Raw genomic sequence first — 20,540 nt, 5'->3', positions numbered from 1 at the left:
TGAGCAACGCATTTGCAGACAGCAATTTTGGTAGGTAGCAAAATGGCTTCTAACAAATTTTTTATTTTGTCATGGTGTTGAATGTGTTTGCCAGATGAGGTGAGAAACCCTCTGTGTTTCCATAGCGCCCCAAAATCGTGTGTTACCCCAAAACAGTATCTGCTATCTGTGAAGATATTTGTTGTTTTGCCTTTCGCCGCAACACATGCATGGGTGAGAGCTATTAGCTCGGCGGCCTGTGCAGAATAATGATGAGGCAGAGGTCCAGAAATCACATTACCATGGTCAGAGACAACCGCAAACCCTGCCCTGGCACGGCCCGTGGCAGGGTCTCTGGAGGCAGAGCCATCAACATACAATACAAGATCAGGATTAGACATTGGTACAGATGACAAATCAGGCCTGGGTGTACACAGAATATTGATAATAGCGTCGTGTGATATCTCAGCCATCTCTGAGCTGTTAAGTGTGAGGTTTTGTGCTCACTCAGGATGTGTGCCACAGCGTGTGGGACGAGGAGGAGCAGCTCTGTGTAACCGACAATATCCTGTGAAGCGGTTATTGCGCGTTCTGCTGCCGCCACCGCTCGAAGGCACGGTGGCAGCCCTCGCGCCACAGCGTCTAGTTTGGTTGAGAAGAAACCTACAGGCCGCAATCTGTCGCCATGTTGCTGTAGGAGCACAGAGGTCATGCAGCCATTTTTCTCATCAACAGCCTGTGTAAAAGGCTGGTCTGGGTTAGGCAGGCCCAACGTGGGTGCACTTTGTAACATTTTTTTCAGTGTTACAAAAGATTGTTCCGCCTCAGGGGTCCATTCAATTCGGCCCTGAGCATTGAGGCCTTTGCCATGTATGAGGGAGCTTAGAGGCATTTCAATGGCCGCGTAATTTGGAATGTATGTTCTGCAATACGAGCAGATTCCGAGGAAACTCATCATATTTTTCTTCGTTATCGGGCGTGGAAGGTCGACAATTGCTGCTACACGTTTTGGAGACAGGGATTTGCCCTCCGGTGTGATTATGTGACCAAGGAATGTGACTTCTTGTGACACAAACTGGAGTTTTGAGAGGCTTGCCTTATGACCCTCTGCCGCCAGGTGGTGCAGTAGTTTCAGGGTGTCTGCAGTGCATTGTTCCTTTGTGTCAGAACAAACCATGATGTCATCTACGTAAAATAACAAGGCAGAGCCTGGGCCCAAAGTAAGGGGTCCCAGACTGTCCCTAATAGCAGCACCGTAGATGGATGGTGACGAATGAAAACCCTGGCAGAGACGGGTGAAAGTGTAAGGCCTGCCATCAAAATTAAAGGCAAACCAGTATTGACTGTCTGGGTGTACGGGGATTGAGAAAAAGGCGTTAGACAGATCCACTACTGAAAACCACTTCGACCCGGCCGGGATTTGTGACAATATGGTGTAGGGATTAGGAACGTCTGGTGCACGAGAATGGACTGCCTCGTTCACCGCCTGTAGGTCTTGTACAAAGCGCCACTCAACCGGTTTCCCTGCGTCTCTGATCTTTTTAACGGGGAAAATCGGTGTGCGCACTGGGGAGTCATTACACTGTACAATAACACCAGATTTAAGTAATGATTCAAAAACGGGGCATATGCCATCCAAGGCCTCCTTTTTGAGTGGATACTGTGGTCTGTGAGGGCGAAAATCAGACTTTGGTGTGATGACCACGGGTTGGACATTTCTAATTAAACCCACATCATATGCCCCTGTTGCCCACAATTGTTCGGGCACCCCTTTAAGGTAGGGGGGTATTTCTGTGTTTAGAGAAATCAATGTGCTCCGGGGTGGGGGAGTGTCATCAAAAGGTATCTGAGAACATTTCACAGTTGGAATGTATACGGGTGGAAACGTGAGTTTGTGTGTGTCAGACGCAGGTGAATACAACACCTGTGGGTTGGGTGTAAACTGCCAATCACAGATGTTTGTACACATGGTCATATATGAAGCCAGGTCTCGCCATGCTTCTGTTCTGTGTCTAGCGAGGGGGATGTGCGGTTTTACGTTTCCTGCTACGGAATACAAACGGCACTGAGTGGGTGTCAAGTTAACTTCTCCCACAGCTCTGGAGGGGGACCAGAAAATGCCACTACATTCAATATTTTCCTGTGCAGAATCATGAAAGTCTGTTGCGTAAGTCAAGTCGGGTTCGTGGCTTATGTGAGCAGTGACATGAAGTCTGCTTGCTTCCATAAGACACGTGTTGTTGTCAAATCGTGCATTCCCTTGTAACACTGTCATCAAATGAGCAGAATGCTCAGGTCCTAGCCACCACTGATAAACTGTCACTGGGTCAGTCGTGTGTAACTTCAGTAAGGTGTGATATGAGTTCTGTCCGTCAAGTACCACTTTAATACCATCTGAGGTGGAGATCAGACTGATATTCATTGCTATCATTAGATCACGGCCGATCAAGTTCACAGGACATGTTTCAGAGCTCAAAAATGAATGTTTGAGTGTCATTTTGACATCACTTGTAGCGTCAGGGAGACGTGTACAGGAGATTGGTACAGTAAAATACTCCACCTGAGCAACGCCCGAGGCGCCTATATTTACTGTCCAACGTCCACTAAGTTTGGGTTTAGCAAAATCTTTTGTAGTAAGTATACTACTCGTAGCTCCACTGTCCACAACAAACTTGATTGGCCGATCTTTTATTTGCAAGGTTAATTCAGGCAAGTCGAGATGTGCTTCATTTTTATACAAAGAATATGTGGGTTGTACAGGTTCAAAACGATTTTGCAACGTTTGAATAGCATCATCGATCAGTGTGGATGTTAATGCATTTTCATTCAGTTGTGATGTGTTTGTGTGTGTGTGTGTAGGTGGTAATGTGTGTTCGTTCAGTTGTGATGTGTTTGTGTCTGTGTGTGTGTGTGTAGGTGGTAATGTGTGTTCGTTCAGTTGTGATGTGTTTGTGTCTGTGTGTGGAATCAGCGTAGGTGTTAATGACTTGTCTGTGTCTGTGTGTATGGTCAGTGTAGATGTTAATGATGTGTTTGTGTCTGTGTGTGTGTGTGTGCTTCTCCCCGGCCGGAGAAAGAATGCAGACATGTGTTGTGTGTGTTTGTACTTTCCTGTCTCCGCTGGACCCCAGTCTCGCGTCTGTCCCCTCGCCGCTTGGATTCCCCACTCCGGTCAGTCAGCTTGCCTCGTCATCGGCGAATGCCTCGCGAGGGTCTCCCCTACGGTTCCACCTCTGTCCGTTGGATCTGCGTCCTCGTGGGCAGTCTTTTTTCCAATGTCCTGTCCCTCCGCACTGAAAACACTTGTTTCTGTCATAAGGCTGGCGTTTGTCATAAGGCTGGCGTCTGTCATAAGGCTGGTGTTTTTCGTCATTGTGGTTGTCTTTAGACAGCTCGTCGACCCTCTGGTGTTTTTCGTCATTGTAGTTGTCCTTAGACAGCTCGCCGACCCTCTGAAACAAAGTCAATTGGGCCTTGTGTGATTGGAGGGCTGCAGCGGCGATCTTTTTCTCCTTTTCTTCGTTGAGTCTTTTCTCAGCATGTTTTGCGTGTCTCAGTACTTCTGTTAATCTCGCCTCTTCAATGCAGATGCAGGATTCCTGCACTTTTTTCGTTAGACTGGGTAACATGCCATCTATTAGAAATTTTGTCAAATGGCTCTCCCAGCTGGTGATGATGGCTCCTGGGGCCTCCGGCTCGTCAATGCCAGAGTGGTCTGCGAACACCTGGTGTAGTCTGGCGAAAAATATTGCTACTGTCTCTGTGCTGTCTTGTTTACAGCTTGAAATTTTTCCCATGTCGATCCTTGGGGGAAATGCTTCTCTGATTCTGTTTCCCAAATTCTCTATTAGGCCTCTGTACGCGGTGTTTTCGCCTGCATTCCAGTCAGGTGAGGTCTGCCTGGTCTCGCTGTCATGAAGTATCGCTTTAACGCTGGTGTAGTGAGCAGGACCGAACTTTGTCATCAGCAGCCGTCTGAGTTCAGCTGCTGTAGGAGAGAATTCCCTGCAGAAGACTGTAAAGGCCTGCTGGAAACGTACGCCTGAGTTTCTCGGTTCGGGCAGATGTTCTAAAGCCTTAGTCATGTCCTCCTGTGTCCACGGGCGGTGAACCATAATCAGTCCTTCGTGGCCTGCGACTTGAATCATTGGTAAGGACAGGTGGGGAGGAGGGTTTGTGGGTCTCTGCCTTAGGGTGGATAGTCTGTTCTCCTGTATATTTGCTTTCATTTGTGCTGGGGACCAGGTTGTTTTCCCAGGGGTTTTTGTGTCTTTCAGGCGTTCATAGACAGGTTCCTCTCTGTCGTCTGCTGATAGCGCCAGGTGTCCATGTCCAGCGGTGAGGGATTCTTCTATGGCGCTTAACATCTGAATGATTGCGGCGTCTGATTTTATGGTTGAAAGCGAGTGGGCAGGAGATGTTTGGTTGCTGGTCCCCGCGTATAAAGAGGCAGGGGATGCTGGGGGCCCGACGTAGGATGGGTGGTTTGGGGGTGATGGATTGGACCAGGTGTCCGAGGAAACAGGAGATCCCAGGTTGCTGGGTGTGGTGGTGCCCGAGGTGCTTGGAGATGTGGGGTTGCTCGGTGTGACCTCTCCACGTGGGTACAAAGATTTTGTATTTGTGGTGTGTAATGTTTCTTTTTGGGTTTCTCTTCCTAAAGAGTGAGTAGCTGGTTGTTCTTTGCTAGTTTGTTTCTTTTCTCGGCGTTCAGCCTCTTCTTTCCACACATAGAACCATTTTTCGTGTGTGTCACAGAGGCAAACGGCGCTACTCTCAATGCGTTTATTTTTCATTAGTTCTATGCGTTTCTCCTTTAATTGGGTGCCTAGTGCTTCAATCTGATTTAACGAGAAAGAGCCGTTTGCTGGAAAACCACATTTCTCTGACCAATAAGGAACATGCATAATCGATTCCTCTCCATATTTTTTAGTCATCGTCGCGCAGGGTCCCACTGGAGGAGTCTGAAGCATCTTTACCTGCTTTTGCCCCATACTTGTGCAAAAGCCAATTCTTCGTGTACACGGATACTTTAAACAGATACGTCTATCTGAGTCTGAAATTTCGTTATAGTAACAAACGTCAGGGAAAAACTGTCGGCTTCTGTCAGGAAACAATTTGTTCTGACCGCGACCTCTGAAATTTCGTTTTTAGTACAAACTTCAGAAAAAACTTTTAGCAATATCAACTGGTTGTTTACACAAAACCTTGAAAACTGCAATATCAACTGGTTGTTGTTTGTTATACAAAACCTTGAAAACTGCAATATCAACTGGTTGTCTTTGTTTACACAAAACCTTGAAAACTGCAATATCAACTGGTTGTTGTTTGTTATACAAAACCTTGAAAACTGCAATATCAACTGGTTGTTGTTGCAACACAAAACCTTGACAGCGTAATATCAACTGGTTGTTGTTTTTTACACAAAACCTTGAAAACTGTGGGATACCCCACCCTGGTAAACTTCACTCCCCCAGCGGGAATCTTTGTGAGATAATGAGATTCCAGCAAGACGGCACCCTTTCTCAGTGGTGAGGTTAGTGCGTGTTTAAAAGATTATAAAATAGGAACATAGAGCATTTATTAGGTTAGATTATTATCCACCCAAAAAAAATTTGAATATTTTGCGGAATACGTTTTAGTAAGATCTGAATTCCAACAGCTCACCGGAGGTCGAGGTTTCAAACAGATGTCCCCTGGTTCGATACAAGTGCGCTGTCGTCAGACGGCCCGGTCGTGCGGATGAGTGAATCCCTCTTCTCGGACGGTTTTGTGTCGAGGTAGAGATTTGGCAGGCCTGCTTGCACCTCCGTTCGGCTGGTTCCGTCTGATTTCAGCGACAGTGTATCCTGTTCGTGACGCCAAGTTGTAACGGAAAAATATCTATGATAACAAGAGAGCTGTTGAAATAAAGATGAAAAACTGCAAAGCAAATACGTTTGTTCGTTTTTAATACGGCCGGACACAATGTAACAATACAAACAAGTTGCAATGTCAGAAAGTGTGATGATACTCTGGTCTCTCAACATTATATACTCTAGTTCTTGGGGTTCCGCCTCCTCCTCCTCCTCCTCTTCTTGCTGTGTCAGGGTGCTTGTGTGTGTGTGCGTGCATGCGCACATGCATGTGTGTGCATGTGTGAGCGTGTCTATGTGTGTGTGTTGCAGACGTGTGTGTGGGCGTGTGTGTGTGTTTTCAGGAAGTGAAAATGGCACAGCCTGCAGTTTGGCGTGTATGGCTTGGAGGAGAAGGGGGGGTTGAACCGTGAACTTGACAGTTGGAGGTGTCGTAAATACGTTGTCAGTTAGTTTCATAGGTTAGTTCCATAGGATACTTCTGCTTATCAGAGATCACAAAAGAGTCAAGTGTCTGGTTCTTGTGTTGCAATGTACATTGTGAAATCTTGGTGCATACATCCGGCCGTTTGGAACAAAGGGCATTATGTGCTTTAGCATGAGAACACGAACAGGCCATGGTCTCAGACATACCACGTTTGCACAATGGGCCCTACGGCCGTTATAGGCACAGAGCTGGGATTGTGGACGCAGTATTTAGTCGTATATCAAAAAGGGCTATTCTCATTTGGGGTGTCATACGAATTGTTAACAGGTTAAGGTCTCAGATATGGTACATATTGTGTCGAGGTCACATGATAAAACACAGGACGTCAAGATGTCACGAAGGCAGACACAGTATAGTTAGTGTCTAAGGTCAATGTATTCTTTAGGTATGTAATGCAAAACATGTTAATTGATATTTCCATTACAGTATTTAATAAAGATAATGTTGATATCGGCCAGAAAAGCAATAACGAGACTGTGGTACAAGGAAGACCCACCGACAATAGCACAATGGGTAGGAATAGTAGAGGAGATACAGGATATGGAGAGGATAACGCACATGCTGAGGCTACAGGAAGAGACATTTGGGGAAAGATGGGGAAAGTGGGAGGATTATAAAGGGAACGAAAACGACATCACAGAGGAAGAACCAAATGCAACACAAGAGGGCGAAGGGTAAAGGAGGAGAGAAGTTCAAGGAGGGTCTCTGAACCCATGTCACACACTTTTGCTTTAGTTCGTATTTTCGAATTACATTTTTTATTTTATTTTTTGGGTATTACAATTGTTTTATGTTTTTGGTACTTTATTATTTATGTCTGTTTAACAGTGTTGTATTAATATTCAGGGATGATGTGGTTTGTATATGGGTGAATCAAAAGGCAAAGAGAAATTTAATAAAAAAAAAAAAAAAAGGCGAAGGATAAGGGAAGAAAGAAGTTCAAGGAGGGTCTCTGGACCCATATCACACATGTATGCCTTAGTCAGTATTTAATTTTTTTTAGTAGGTATTATATTTGTATACCTGTTTAAGGGCGGTACACAATCAGTCTTTGTATTAAGTACCTGGAAAAACAACTGAAGTGGAACCAGATAACTAACCATGCTAACCATGTAACCATTTATGTGCACTGCATTCTTTCTTATTGTGTTGTTAGTTTCATTTTTGTGTAAGTGTTGTTTGTCTATAAATGTTAATAAAAATTTAAGTTTAAAAAAATATATATATATATATATATGTTCTTGTAGAGCCTGACGGTACGCGATTTAACATAGAGGTGTACAAAAGAATGTATTATCTACAAACAGAGTGTAATGACAACGACAAGTGTATTAATAATGATATGTGTAATGTGACTGTCAGTCACGATATTCAGACATGGCATGAGATCATGGGTCATTGTAATTATGAGGATTTACTGAAACTGCAAGCAGTGACAGAAGGCATGCACATTGAAGGTGAAAAGCGTAGACCTGACAAAGAATGTGTAGTGTGCATAAAGGGGAAGTTCACTCAATCGAGAAACAGAAATCCCACAGAAAAAGTAAAGGTACCACTTGCGCTAGTTAACACAGATCTAGCCGGTCCAGTAAGCAACGAGTCCATAGGAGGCTTTAGATATGTACAGTCTTTTACAGATGTGTGTACAGGGGCAGTGTTTGTTTACTTTCTCAAAGAAAAGAGTGACACACTCCAGGCCACGGAGAAATTCCTGGCAGACGTAGCCCCTTATGGCAACATAAGATGCTTGAGGTCCGACAACGGAACCGAGTTCACAAATAGAGAGTTCCAATCACTGTTGAGAAGGAACAAGATAAGACACGAGACGTCATGTCCGTACTCCCCACACCAGAACGGAGTGGCAGAGAGGGAAGGACGTACTCTTTTCAAAATGGCTATAGGTGTAAGCTTATAGCTGATAACTTACCTAAGAGTCTATGGCATTATGCGGTACAAGAAGCCGCTTACACCAGAAACAGGTGTTTTAATAAGCACACAGGCACCACCCCGTATACAGCACTGACAGGAAAGAAATGTAATCTAGCTAGAATGCACATTTTGGATCAGTGTGTTATGCTTACCAGCAGGACAGAGGGAAGCTCGAGTCCAGATGTGAAAAAGGACTCTTTGTAGGGCACGACAAAGGAAGCCCCGCTTTCCTAGTCTATTATCCCGGTAAAGGGAAAGTGCAGATACACAGGCTAGTCAAATTTGTCACAAAGACAACATGTGAGAACGAGACACAGACAGAAGAGCCAGAGCTGGACTCCAGAGTAAGGTGTGAAGAAACAGAGACACCTCAGCCTAGTGTACTTAGCACAGTCATGCAGACAGACAGTCAGCAACCCCCAGAGGACGATGACGAGGAGCACCCGAGGGTGACGTCATGTGCCCCATGCAGTGGGAGGTATCCCTCACGGGAACACAAACCCCCAAAGTATCTGAAAGACTATGCCCGGAGAGAAAGTGATGAGGATGACAGTACACTTACCAGCATTGATTACTGCTACAGAGTAGTGAGTGGAGTACCTCAGACCTTTAAAGAGGCCATAGTGTCCCCTGAATCAAGTAAATGGGAGAGAGCAATGGATGAGGAGATGAGGTCCCTAGAGGACAACCACACCTTTACTCTAACCAAGTTACCAGAGGGCAGACAGACAGTGGGAGGAAAATGGGTGTACTCAATCAAGGAGGGTATTGAAGGCCACGACAAGTACAAAGCCAGGTTCGTAGCTAAATGTTTAAATACAGAAGGAGGGTACTCCATGTTTAAATACAGAAGGAGGGTGGCTACATGTTTAAATACAGAAGGAGGGTACTCCATGTTTAAATACAGAAGGAGTGGATTCCATGTTTAAATACAGGAGTGGATTCCATGTTTAAATACAGGAGTGGATTCTATGTTTAAATACGGAAGTGGATGTTTACCAGATTCAAAATGAAAGACCTTGGCAGGTTGGGACATTTTCTGGGCATGGACTTCGAGCAGTCTGCCGGTTGTGTGGAAATATCCCAGAGGAGATATGTGGAAGGGATCCTGAAGCGTTTTGACATGCAAGAATGTGGGACAGGGGAGGCACCATGTGATTGAGGGCTGGACTGCCAGGGGGATGCTCAGAGGTTGACAGATGTGGAAATGTACGGAGAGGCTGTGGGTAGCCTCATTTGTTTGACGGCATGTTTTGTGGTGAGTGGATTGTCGCAGCGTTTTGCTGACCCCACGGAGGAGCACTGGATTGCAGCAGAACATGTTTTTTCGTTATCTCAAAGGTACAGCAGATAAACAGCTTTGTTTCAGAAAGAGCAGCGAGGGCTTAGGGCTTAAAGCCTACAGTGATGCAGATTGGGTGGCAGACACCACAGACAGAAGAAGTACCACAGGGTATTGTGTTAGTTTGAACACAAACAGCTCACTGGTTTCGTGGAAAACAAAGAAACAGCCCACAGTGGCACTGTCAACTTGTGAAGCCGAATACATGGCTCTAGCTATGACAATACAGGAATGTATTTATCTAGAACAACTGCTCGAAGGAATGGATACCTATGTTTATAAGAAAACTGTTGTTTATGAAGACAACCAGGGAACCATTGCGATTGCTAGTAACCCTGTGTGCCGACAGAGGTGTAAACATGTGGATATAAAATATCATTTAATCAGATCTGTCATCAGGGAAGAAAGGATGACACTGATTTATTGTCCGACAGACGACATGACGAAGCCTGTTTCCAAACCGAAATTGAGAAGATTTGCAGAGGTCATGTTTGGTGTGTAAATATTGACTGCCATATCCTTTTTGATGCTCTGAACTGTATTACTTTCTTTGAAGATTGTTTTTGAAAAAGTTGTACAGTATACAAGACAGCCGTAAGTGGGAGTGTTAAAGGTATGTGATGTATGCGATTGCATGTAACTGTCTAACTGTTTCCACAAGAGGGCGCTATAGGCGGAGCTATTAATGCTGGCGCCAGGTAAGAGGTATAAAAGGAGATGTTTTTATTTTTTTTATTTTTTTATCTTTTTCCGCCTCCTTTTTTCCGATTTTTCTCCCATCCCACTGTTAGTCGTTATGCCAATTCCCAACCCCCTTCCTGGTTGTTGCGCACTTTCCCCTACTGTTGGTCCGAGAGGCCGGAGACTGTCACATGCTTTCCTCCGACGCATGTGCAGCCAGCCGGCAGCCAGCCTGGCCGCGCAGATTCTCACTGGGAGAGTGTAACGTGTGGGAGGCCGCACTACCTCTCTCCAGATCCTACCCTCGCTGAGCAGGCGCCCCGACCGAACTGTGGGGGTCGCTGTCCACAACGCCCAGGACCCACCCGCCAGCTTTCCCCACCCCCTAATACTGCCAATTGTATTAGTGTGAATGGCCAGCCAAGCTGATGACAACGCCGGGAGCTGGATTCGAACACCCAAACCCAGCGTCTCCAGCGTTGGTGACGAACGCAATCTCCGCTACGCCACCTGACCGCCCTATAAAAGGAGATGTTAACTCCCCCTCTGTCTCTTCCCATCTACCTCTCACAGAGAGAAGGTCTCATGTGCTAGTATGCTCAATGTGATAATAAACCACGCAGATTAATGGCTAAGTGAGAGGACCTTGTCGTCATGACCAACTTATTGTTGCCCCATAAGTGACTCTGTCAACAATCATTATTAGAGTCATTTTGACATCTCATGAGTTAGATAAAGTGGAACACCATTCCACTTGCTCTGGTGCTTCACGTTACCAGGACCTTTCTCGATTGTTGTGATCATGTTTGGCAGATCTTCATTAAGCTTCATTATGTAAACAAAAGTAAAAGGTGCACTCATACTGTTTTCAGTATTCATTTTGGTCACCATATTGTATGCAATTAAACAGAAAAATAAACACACAACACAAACATGCAATGTGCATGATAGCTACTGCAGACCTTCACTGTTTTCAATCTCTATCTTTATCGCCATCTTGTGTGCAAAGTACAGAGTGCAGATATACACCAAAATGAGCAAACTAATAGATTTGATGATGATGTTTCACTATTCCTTACTGGTCTGAAGTTGTGTGGTTTGTAGTTCCTATCCCCAGGCCATCAGGATGCTCAATGACAATGACACTATGTAACAACCAATCATCTACACTCACTGTACACACATCCACATGTACACACTCCCTTTAAACAAACACTCACCTTATCACTCACTTTTCTCATTCTCACTTTAGACACTTTTATATTTATCTATTATTAAAGAGATTTGCACTACATTCATACCTCATTTACACCTTACCCTAAGTTTTGTACCTCATCTCATTTCTGCATTGTACCTCACTGTTACTCATTTGACTCTGTATTGTATATTGTATATATGTATATTGACTGAACATTCCTTAATTTTTTTTTTTTTTTGTACTTACTTTTTTTTTTTACTGTATGAAGCACACACTCAGGGGCTCATACAGAAACAAGCATTTCATCATAAAGTATTCTGTATTTTATTATGACAAATAATAAACAAACTTGAAACTTGTACGACTCAGGTCGGTATTTCCCTTCTTTTACAAACATCACCTGACACTCTAAAGCACCAGGTGGTTTGAAAGATGTAATGAACTTGAGATGTTCTAATGTGGGACGTTCTACCATATTCCTGCTCTTTCTCTGAGGAACTGTAGCAGACCTGTTCAGTTGAGGAGAGAGAACTGGTGGCTTGATGCTACACACATGATCAGCTTGTTGTTCTGGTGTGCTCAAGTGTATCTCAACTTCAAGTCGCCAGGATCTTTTTCAGAAGTTCTTACTATTTCTGGCAGATCATCATCCAGCAGAATAGCAGAAAAAAAATAGCAAACAACAAGCTACCAGTGGCTCCATCACCCAGATTAGTAAAACTGAGATGGCAAACATGAAGGAGTAGTCTGCCCATTCATTCACTGAGGTGCTAACTGTACAGACAACTCTCCAGTTTGGCTGATCTACGCTGTGAATGACTTCCTTCTTTTATATGTTCCAAATGTCCAAATGGCAATGCGAGGCCACACAGAGCAAACATTAAAGGATCATGCCACATAAAAATCACTAGAAATCACATAGAATAATACTGTATTATAATACTTGAATAATAATAATACTGAATAATAATGTTATTGTCTATTTCATTTTAGAGGATGCTATCTATGCTACTTTTGAAATACTGAGCAATGAGAACAAGGTCATGTTTTATCTCAAATGAATACTTTGCTCAAATTAATTGGTTTGTTGCTAACTAACCAGAGCTAGTATGAGGAACAGCATGGATAGGACTCTACCAATTAACACAATCCTTGGTAAGTAGCTAATATGACTAGGATTCCAAAGATTCCCTTTAATGTCCAATCTATTTGGATTGCCAGACGACTGCTCCACCTCCAGAGCCACTGTCGCCCCAACTACATACAGTAGTACTACAGGGTATTACATTGTAGTGCAGGGTATTGCATGGTACTACAGGGTATTACATGGTACTACAGGGTATTACATGGTAGTACAGGATATTACATGGTACTACAGGGTATTACATGGTACTATGCAGTATTACATGGTACTACAGGGTATTACATAGTATTACAGGGTATTACATGTAGCACATGGTGGCACAAGGTACTACATGGTAGTACAGGGTATTACATGGTATTACATGATAGTAAAGGGTATTACATCGTAGCACCGGGTAGTATATGGTACTAAAGGGTATTACATTATACTAAAGGGTATTAAATGGTACTTCATTGTACTAAATTGTACTATATGTTGTTGAATGTATGAACTAGTACCACATGGTACATGGTAATTCATGGTACTAGACTCGAGGGTACTACAGGATAATACTGAAACAGGCCCCACTCGCTAGCAGGGCCCCGGATTCCCAAATCAAACACACCCTGGATTGATAAAGCAAATGCACTGTGCCAATGTATATAACTGATGCGTGGTGGAAACTCTCACCAACACAGAAAGATGTTTACTGACAAAGTCTTTCACCTTGTAGAAGAAACCTTGCTTCTGACATAAGGTAAAAAAAAATCATGTCACATCACCCATTCTGGTATCCCTGCACTGGCTCCCGGTACACTATAGAATTCACTTCAAAGTCCTCACTTTCACTTTCAGAGCACTCCACGGTCAGGCCCCTATCTACATCACTGAACTCGTCCATCCCTACACCAACACCCGCTCACCCAGATCTGCCGATCAGCACCTCCTGGTGGTCCCCAGGTCCAGGCTGAAAACAATGGGTGATCGAGCCTTCGAGGTGACGGCACCAAGGCTCTGGAACGCTCTCCCCCTGGACCTGCGAACTGCCCCCTCTGAAAACTCTTTTAAAAAACAACTAAAAACACATTTGTTCAGACAGGCCTTTGGTCATACATAGGCACTTTTTCTTGTCCTCACTGTTCCTATAGTTTTGTTTTAATTAGTGACTCGTGATTTTATCCAAATTCTTTTATTCTACTTTTTCTATCTGGTTTCACTGTTTTTTAACTGCTGTCTGTTGTTGTTGTCATTTATTTCTGATTTTGTTTTATTGTGTTTTTTATATTAAGCTGTAGTGTAAAGCACCCTGTGCATTCGTGCTGTGAAGGGTGCTATATAAATAAAAGTCATTCATTCATAAACCTAGTAATGTAAATTCCCAGGGTCGAATTGTGTCATGGTGAGTTTGGCACAGTGGCTACCCATGAGTAGCTTCCCACCTTATGTGCAAATTTTACTAAAACATTACATTTTCATTGGCTTCCTATTGTGATTCTGGGTGAGGTAGAATATAATGCATCATATATTCAGAAACCTCAGAATGTATTTGCTATGTATATTGCCTGTGGGGCGACAGTGCCTCAGGAGGTAGAGCAGTCGTCTGGTAATCCGGAGGTTCCCAATTTGATTCCCTCTCCTCCCGGGCAGCGTGTCGATGTGTCCTTGAGCAAGACACTTAACCCCTAATTGCTCCCGATGTGCAGGTTGGCACCTTGCATGGTTGCCTCTGCCATCGGTGTGTGAATGTGTAAGTGAATGGGTCAAATGTGAGGAACAAATTGTAAAGCGCTTTGGATAAAAGTGCTATATAAAAATGCAGCCATTTACCATATGACATGTCACTGTAGCATTATGCTGTAAGATTTTAGGGTTGAAAAGTATGCAGAAAATGTCGCTCTCCCCATTTGCTTGCACTCCACAGTTTGAGAATATATTTGATCTTGAAACGGGCCCCTATAATGAATTATAATGAAACGACCATCCAAAAACGGAGAAACACCATAAGTGGGACTCTGGAGTTAACACAATACAAGGGTTAAAGAGATGATTACAATAGGAGCAGTCACACAGTCATACAGTGCCCAATTGGAATGAATTCAGATTGTTATTGATTGACTGAGTGAAATCAGTTTTCCTTCGCACCAGCAATGTGAGGTAAAGATCAAACCACAAGATGGCAGTACAGTAAGGATTTCTAGCAGTTCACTTGCACATTTGGGTAATTTGAAACAGTGAGGTTATGACATGATCTAGAAACACTCTGCCAGGGAGGGAGCTTGGCCTCGGCTATGTAGAAACAATTAGAGAGATAAAGGAGAGAAACAGATGGAGAGACTGGCATACAGATCGGAGGACAAAAAGAGAGAGAGGTTGCAGCACACTATGAGTAACTATGTTGCTTTACTGACATAATGTATCCTTGTGTAGAAACCTTCTATTTAGTCCATAGAAACATCATCATGCTGAGATGATACCTCTAGCAGATCCAGACCTGCAGTCGCTCTGGATCACACAGCTGGAGAATGGACACTTTTACAGACTGAACCTCCCGACACAACTCAGACACTACACCCAAAGCAAGACTCATACTATAGCACATTTCAAATTCATACTATTATTATAAATATAATGAAATAAATGAAAAGCCATGACCTGGCAGTTAGTTCATCTTAATTTAGTGGTAGTGTGTGAGATAAGAGCTAATTTCCTGTGGTGAATGCATGAGACATTAGTCAGACAGTGGAGTTCAGAGGTCACAGCTGCGATTTACTGGGGTCAGACTAGTGCAAGGGATCCTCTTATGCAAACAATCATCTGCATTTGGGTGAGTTTATCCACACAGTTGTTGTGTCGGCCATTTTGATTGGCAAAGGCCCGGACAGCTGACACAAGGCAGGGCAAAGGCCCGGACAGCTGACACAAGGCGGGGCAGCTGACACAAGGCAGGGCAAAGGCCCGGGCAGCTGACACCAGGCAGGGCAGCTGACACAAGGCAGGGCAACAGGAAACCTGAGCCGGGGGCCAGGAGCCCCTGTGAAGGTGCTGACCTCTCTGCCTATAAAGCCGCGAGCCTCTACTGGGTTCAACCTTTGGCTTCTCAGCTGTGTGTTTGAATAGGGCCCACCATTGTATCCAGTGTCATTTACAGCTACCGTGAAATCAGTGGCTTGGTTGTACCAATTATGGGAGCCTTTTGTCAAACCTGGCAAACCGAGATGCCATTGTTGACCCCAGTGACATCCCTGCTTCACACCCCACTCACCATAGTGGAGATGGACATGTCGAGGGAGCCTAATTGTTCTATTGTTTGAACACAATGGGGAAAAGTACCACATATAAATCATACTGTGACACATGGCACCTTGTAAAGGATTTCTAGATAATGGCAGGAGGGAAACAGACACAGAAGTCCAAAATGTCTGCTCCTGGAGAAACGCATGCGTACAAGGCTGGTCTATGGAGATGGTTCCCCATAAAGTGCTGGACTCACTACTAAGGGTTCTCCTACTCCCTCCCCAGTCATTCTGGTCCACCCCAGTGCTCTCTGTCTTTGTCTGTCAAGGGGGCCACGGGCCACCTCCGACCGAGGGCCCGCCGTCTGTTTTTACCGCTGTGTGAGCGCCGCAGCGAGGGGGCGACAGAGGGAGCTTGTCGTCCCTGGCTGTCCCCTCGAATCAAAAACTCTGTTCACTTTCCATCCGCTATCCACCATCATCTGGGCCCAGGAAGAGCATGTTGAGCATTGTAAATCAGACAAAACAATAAAACAACGTAAAAGCAACAGATGTCTCCATAATGATTGGTTGTTAACCATGACATCATGCACTACAAGGTCCAAAACTAAGGAGCCATTACACGGTTATTGTCCAATTGTTCTCCAAAGAGGTCAAAGGACAGCGGAGAGGAAACCCATCTTCCCAGCGGTCGTGTTTGGACTAAGTAAGCACTTTCATCCATGGCTTAAAGTGAGCAGCCTCAGGTGAGATGTAAATCAAAGTGACAAGAAGGCAGAATGCACACTGAGTTCTCCTGAGACACTATTCATAACTCACACAATCACAATCATCCCTTCTCCAGTGTTTTCATGTGGTTGGAGAGAGAAAGAGAGAGAGAGGGGGGGAGTTAATGTCTAGACTGATATGGCTTTGGCGTATAGAGTGGGTTACATGGTGTTGTCACCTCAACAAGCAGGGTTCAGAGTCAAGCATCAATCTCAGGTGGTACCTATACATGCAAGATACTGTAAAGCTCATTTGATAAACCAATTGATAAACCAATTTATTGTTGGAGGCCTATGACTTTATGTTGTCAGTATTTATTTTAGGCCTATTTATTATTTATAGGTCTGATGAAGGTCGACAAATCACATTTCCAGAGCAGGAAAGTCTCTTTCTCCAATAGCCTAACAGACAAAAAGAAGAAATCGAGCACCTCAGACGAAGAACCATATAAGTCCGTTTTAAGTTTTCAGAGGAACAATGTTTTCAAACCTTATCTAAAGATGGTAAGTTAGAGTGTTGTGTTCACTTAGTTAAAGGCAGTCGAGGTTGAGTGGTTTATTTTTTTTTTATCTACTTTTTTTCTCCCCCTTTTTCTGTGATTTTTCTCCCATCTCAATTTCCTCTCGTGCCAATTCTCCCTCCCCTGTCCTGATCGTTGCTCGCATGTGCCCCCCACTGGCCGGTTGTAGGGAGGATAGAAGCCCATCACATGTCCCCTCCGATACATGTGGAGGCAGCCAGTCACATCTTTTCACCTGCCAGCGCGGACTCTCATTGGCGAGGAGTAACGTGTAGGAGGCTCACACTGCCCCCGCCATTTTCCTGTCTTTGCTGTGCAGGCGCCCTGACCGACCTGTAGGAGTTGCTGTTTACAACGACCAGACTACCACCCTTCGATTCCCCTCCCGCTAACTCTGCCAATTGAGTTAGTATGACGGCCGGCTCAAGCCGGAGGCAACGCTGACAGCCGGATTCGAGACCGGTGTATCTTGCATTGGTGACGAGCGCAATGTCCGCTGCGCCACCCAGCCGCCGAGGTTGAGTAGTTTCTTGTGACATATCACATTCACACAAAGTGATTTAGATTAACTTCACAAATACATGGGCTGTCCAAGAAATTTCAAAACGGACTTATATGGTTCAAGGGTTCAATGTATACGTGCCAGTTATGTGTGTGAGTAATTTCTTTTATGTGTCTAGTTATCTGTGTGAGTTGTTTATTTGTATGCGTGCCAGTTATGTGTTGTGAGTTGTTTATTTTACCATGTCTTTATCATCGCGTTAGTGTTTTATTTAAGTGGCTGTGTGTTTTGGAGCCTTATGATATCACATTTCCCTGGAGAGGTATAGAAAGTGCTGCTATTATCGCCTCCTTTCATGTCTGCCATAATAACTGATTGTAATGCGGGGGGGTTGCACAAAATGAGGTCACGTGTTGAGATAAAAAAATATATAAATCAGCAACTTGCTTGATTTCACTTGAAAGGTACATATTAGTTAAAGGGGCATTTGATTGCTGATTTCTTTTTCACATAATCTCACACACATCCAAAAACTCTAAACAGTTTTGCACACATTCATTTAGTTATTGAGAGTAAATTAGTTTGAATATGGCCACCAACGATGTCACCAGGGACACTGAATCCTTGTGTTGTGTTAATTACAGTTCAATGAAGAAAGTATAAGGTAGCAGTCTTTATAAAACAAGGAATTGCAATTCTTTTTTTATCTACATCATTTCATGGTGCTGTAATTAACACAACACAAGGATTCAATGTCCCTGATGACATCACTGGTGGCCATATTCAAACAAATGTACTCTCGATAACTGCTAAATGAATGTGCGCAAAACTGTTTAGATTATGTGCAAAATAAATCAGCATTGTTTTCTGGTGAAGTGCTCCTTTGGTACACAGTGATGCATGGCTACACACTCCAAACGAAAATTTAGTGGTATGTTTTAGATTCAGGAGACCAATTGACCTAATTACTGGTTGTGTACGGGAGGAGAATGCACTGGGAGGGGAAAAGTGGGTTAGAGTTTTACCTGATGGCTATTCCAGGCTCCCACCAGACTGATGGTCTGGGAGATTTATGAGGGAAGGGTTGTTCCCTCGTCTGCCTGGGAGTCAAACACACAAGGGCCTGAACAAGACAGTCAGGCACCTTCCCGCTGCACAGGGACATGACTCCTGTCCAAATACAACATTCTAGTCCCTCCTCCCCAGTTCTTCCCAACCTACTTGACCCTGTTTGTGTACATAAGTGGTATGATGATTGTGGGGGATATCAATACAACCTTACATGTATATATTTTAACATACCATATCAATTAAGCCTTTAAACTCTTAATTAAATTTTTTTTTTGTTAAATCTTTTGGTTAAATTTTGTTTTTGTTGGGTTTTATTTCTGTAAGGTCTGCCTTGATGCTGTCTTTGCTCTTACAGCTCTTGTCTTGTCTTGTCTGATCTCCATTATCCACCTTATGTGGACTCCATTGGCCTTTACCAGCTCAAGTTGTTATCCAGGCATTTTAATGGGTCGTTTTATTGTATGAATGCCCAATAAATCAAATCATATAAAAAGAAAAACGTTTAAAACAATGCGCGTGTTTAGTTTCATGACAGAACATATTGCCAGTTTAAAGGTGCACTATGTGGTTTTGTGAGTCAGATAAGTGAAGAAGAAAAAAGAAGAGAACACTATTATTATCTTTTTATTAATATGGTTTTATTATTATTATAATTATTATCCTAAAGTAAGTTAATGTAGATGACTCAAAAGTAAAATTGCCTGTATTATAAAAAAAAATAGGTAAAACCCATATTATGCGTTTATCAATAAATAAATGCCCCACATTTTTTAAGCATTTACCGCGCGCTCGCATGGATTGGGGGCCCACAAATTTATTCTTTCATGGGGCCCAGAATCTCCAGCTACACCCCTGCCTACAGTTACAAATGCTTGAATATTGTTTATAATCTCGACACAAACCCTCAAAAGAAAATCACAAAGTGAACCAACGTTGTGCTTAGAGGACCCTCTTTGTCTGGTAAATGCTCAGAGCATCAAGCTAGTACCAGGCTCTGAGCATCAAGCTAGTACCAGGCTCTGAGCATCAAGCTAGTACCAGGCTCAGAGCATCAAGCTAGTACCAGGCTCTGAGCATCAAGCTAGTACCAGGCTCAGAGCATCAAGCTAGTACCAGGCTCTGAGCATCAAGCTAGTACCAGGCTCAGAGCATCAAGCTAGTACCAGGCTCAGAGCATCAAGCTAGTACCAGGCTCAGAGCATCAAGCTAGTACCAGGCTCAGAGCATCAAGCTAGTACCAGGCTCAGAGCATCAAGCTAGTACCAGGCTCAAAGCATCAAGCTAGTACCAGGCTCTGAGCATCAAGCTAGTACCAGGCTCTGAGCATCAAGCTATACCAGGCTCAGAGCATCAAGCTAGTACCAGGCTCTGAGCATCAAACTAGTACCAGGCTCTGAGCATCAAACTAGTACCAGGCTCAGAGCATCAAGCTAGTACCAGGCTCTGAGCATCAAGCACGCCACTTGAATTGGCCTCCTCACAACAAAATGTCTTCACTTCAGATTGTCTAGATTGTGAGGTATTGAGGAATATCATAATGAATCGTTGCTCATGCCTCTTGGTAGAACTAATACAGTTTGGGACACGAGGAACACACGCCGCCTAATGTTAAACTGAAAGTCTGCTGCAGTGTAACATAACATTACAATACATGTAGGCCTACATCTAAGATCCCACAGACCAGGTGTTCTCCTCCTGAGTGTCAGCATCAGTCAGTATTGAAAAGTAATTTTGTTTCAAATTCTAAACTGATGACAATGGCATACAGTGACTTTTAAGGTTTTCGTTTTTTAGTTTAGTTATTTATTTGGAGTGGGTGGGGGTGGGGGTAAATTAAAGTATGATATATCTT

The 20,540-nt window shown here is 43.8% G+C and overlaps 1 protein-coding gene across 1 annotated transcript in view; it reads left to right on the top strand.

Moving 5' to 3' along the window:
* Positions 1-20,540, top strand: part of vwde (von Willebrand factor D and EGF domains) — a gene marked incomplete at its 5' end in the record, with an annotated part of 74,652 nt that overhangs the window by 527 nt on the left and 53,585 nt on the right. The window contains 3 exons of the mRNA XM_084336633.1: positions 95-99; positions 491-549; positions 3,831-3,868. Of these exons, the coding sequence (XP_084192759.1) occupies positions 95-99; positions 491-549; positions 3,831-3,868 (102 nt within the window). The remainder of the gene's footprint in view (positions 1-94; positions 100-490; positions 550-3,830; positions 3,869-20,540) is intronic.

The sequence above is a fragment of the Notolepis coatsorum genome, assembly GCF_963971535.1.
Source record: "Notolepis coatsorum genome assembly, chromosome: 19".
Taxonomy (NCBI): domain Eukaryota; kingdom Metazoa; phylum Chordata; class Actinopteri; order Aulopiformes; family Paralepididae; genus Notolepis; species Notolepis coatsorum.
Note: the sequence above shows the minus strand (reverse complement) of the source record. Positions and strands in the feature narration are given on the sequence as shown.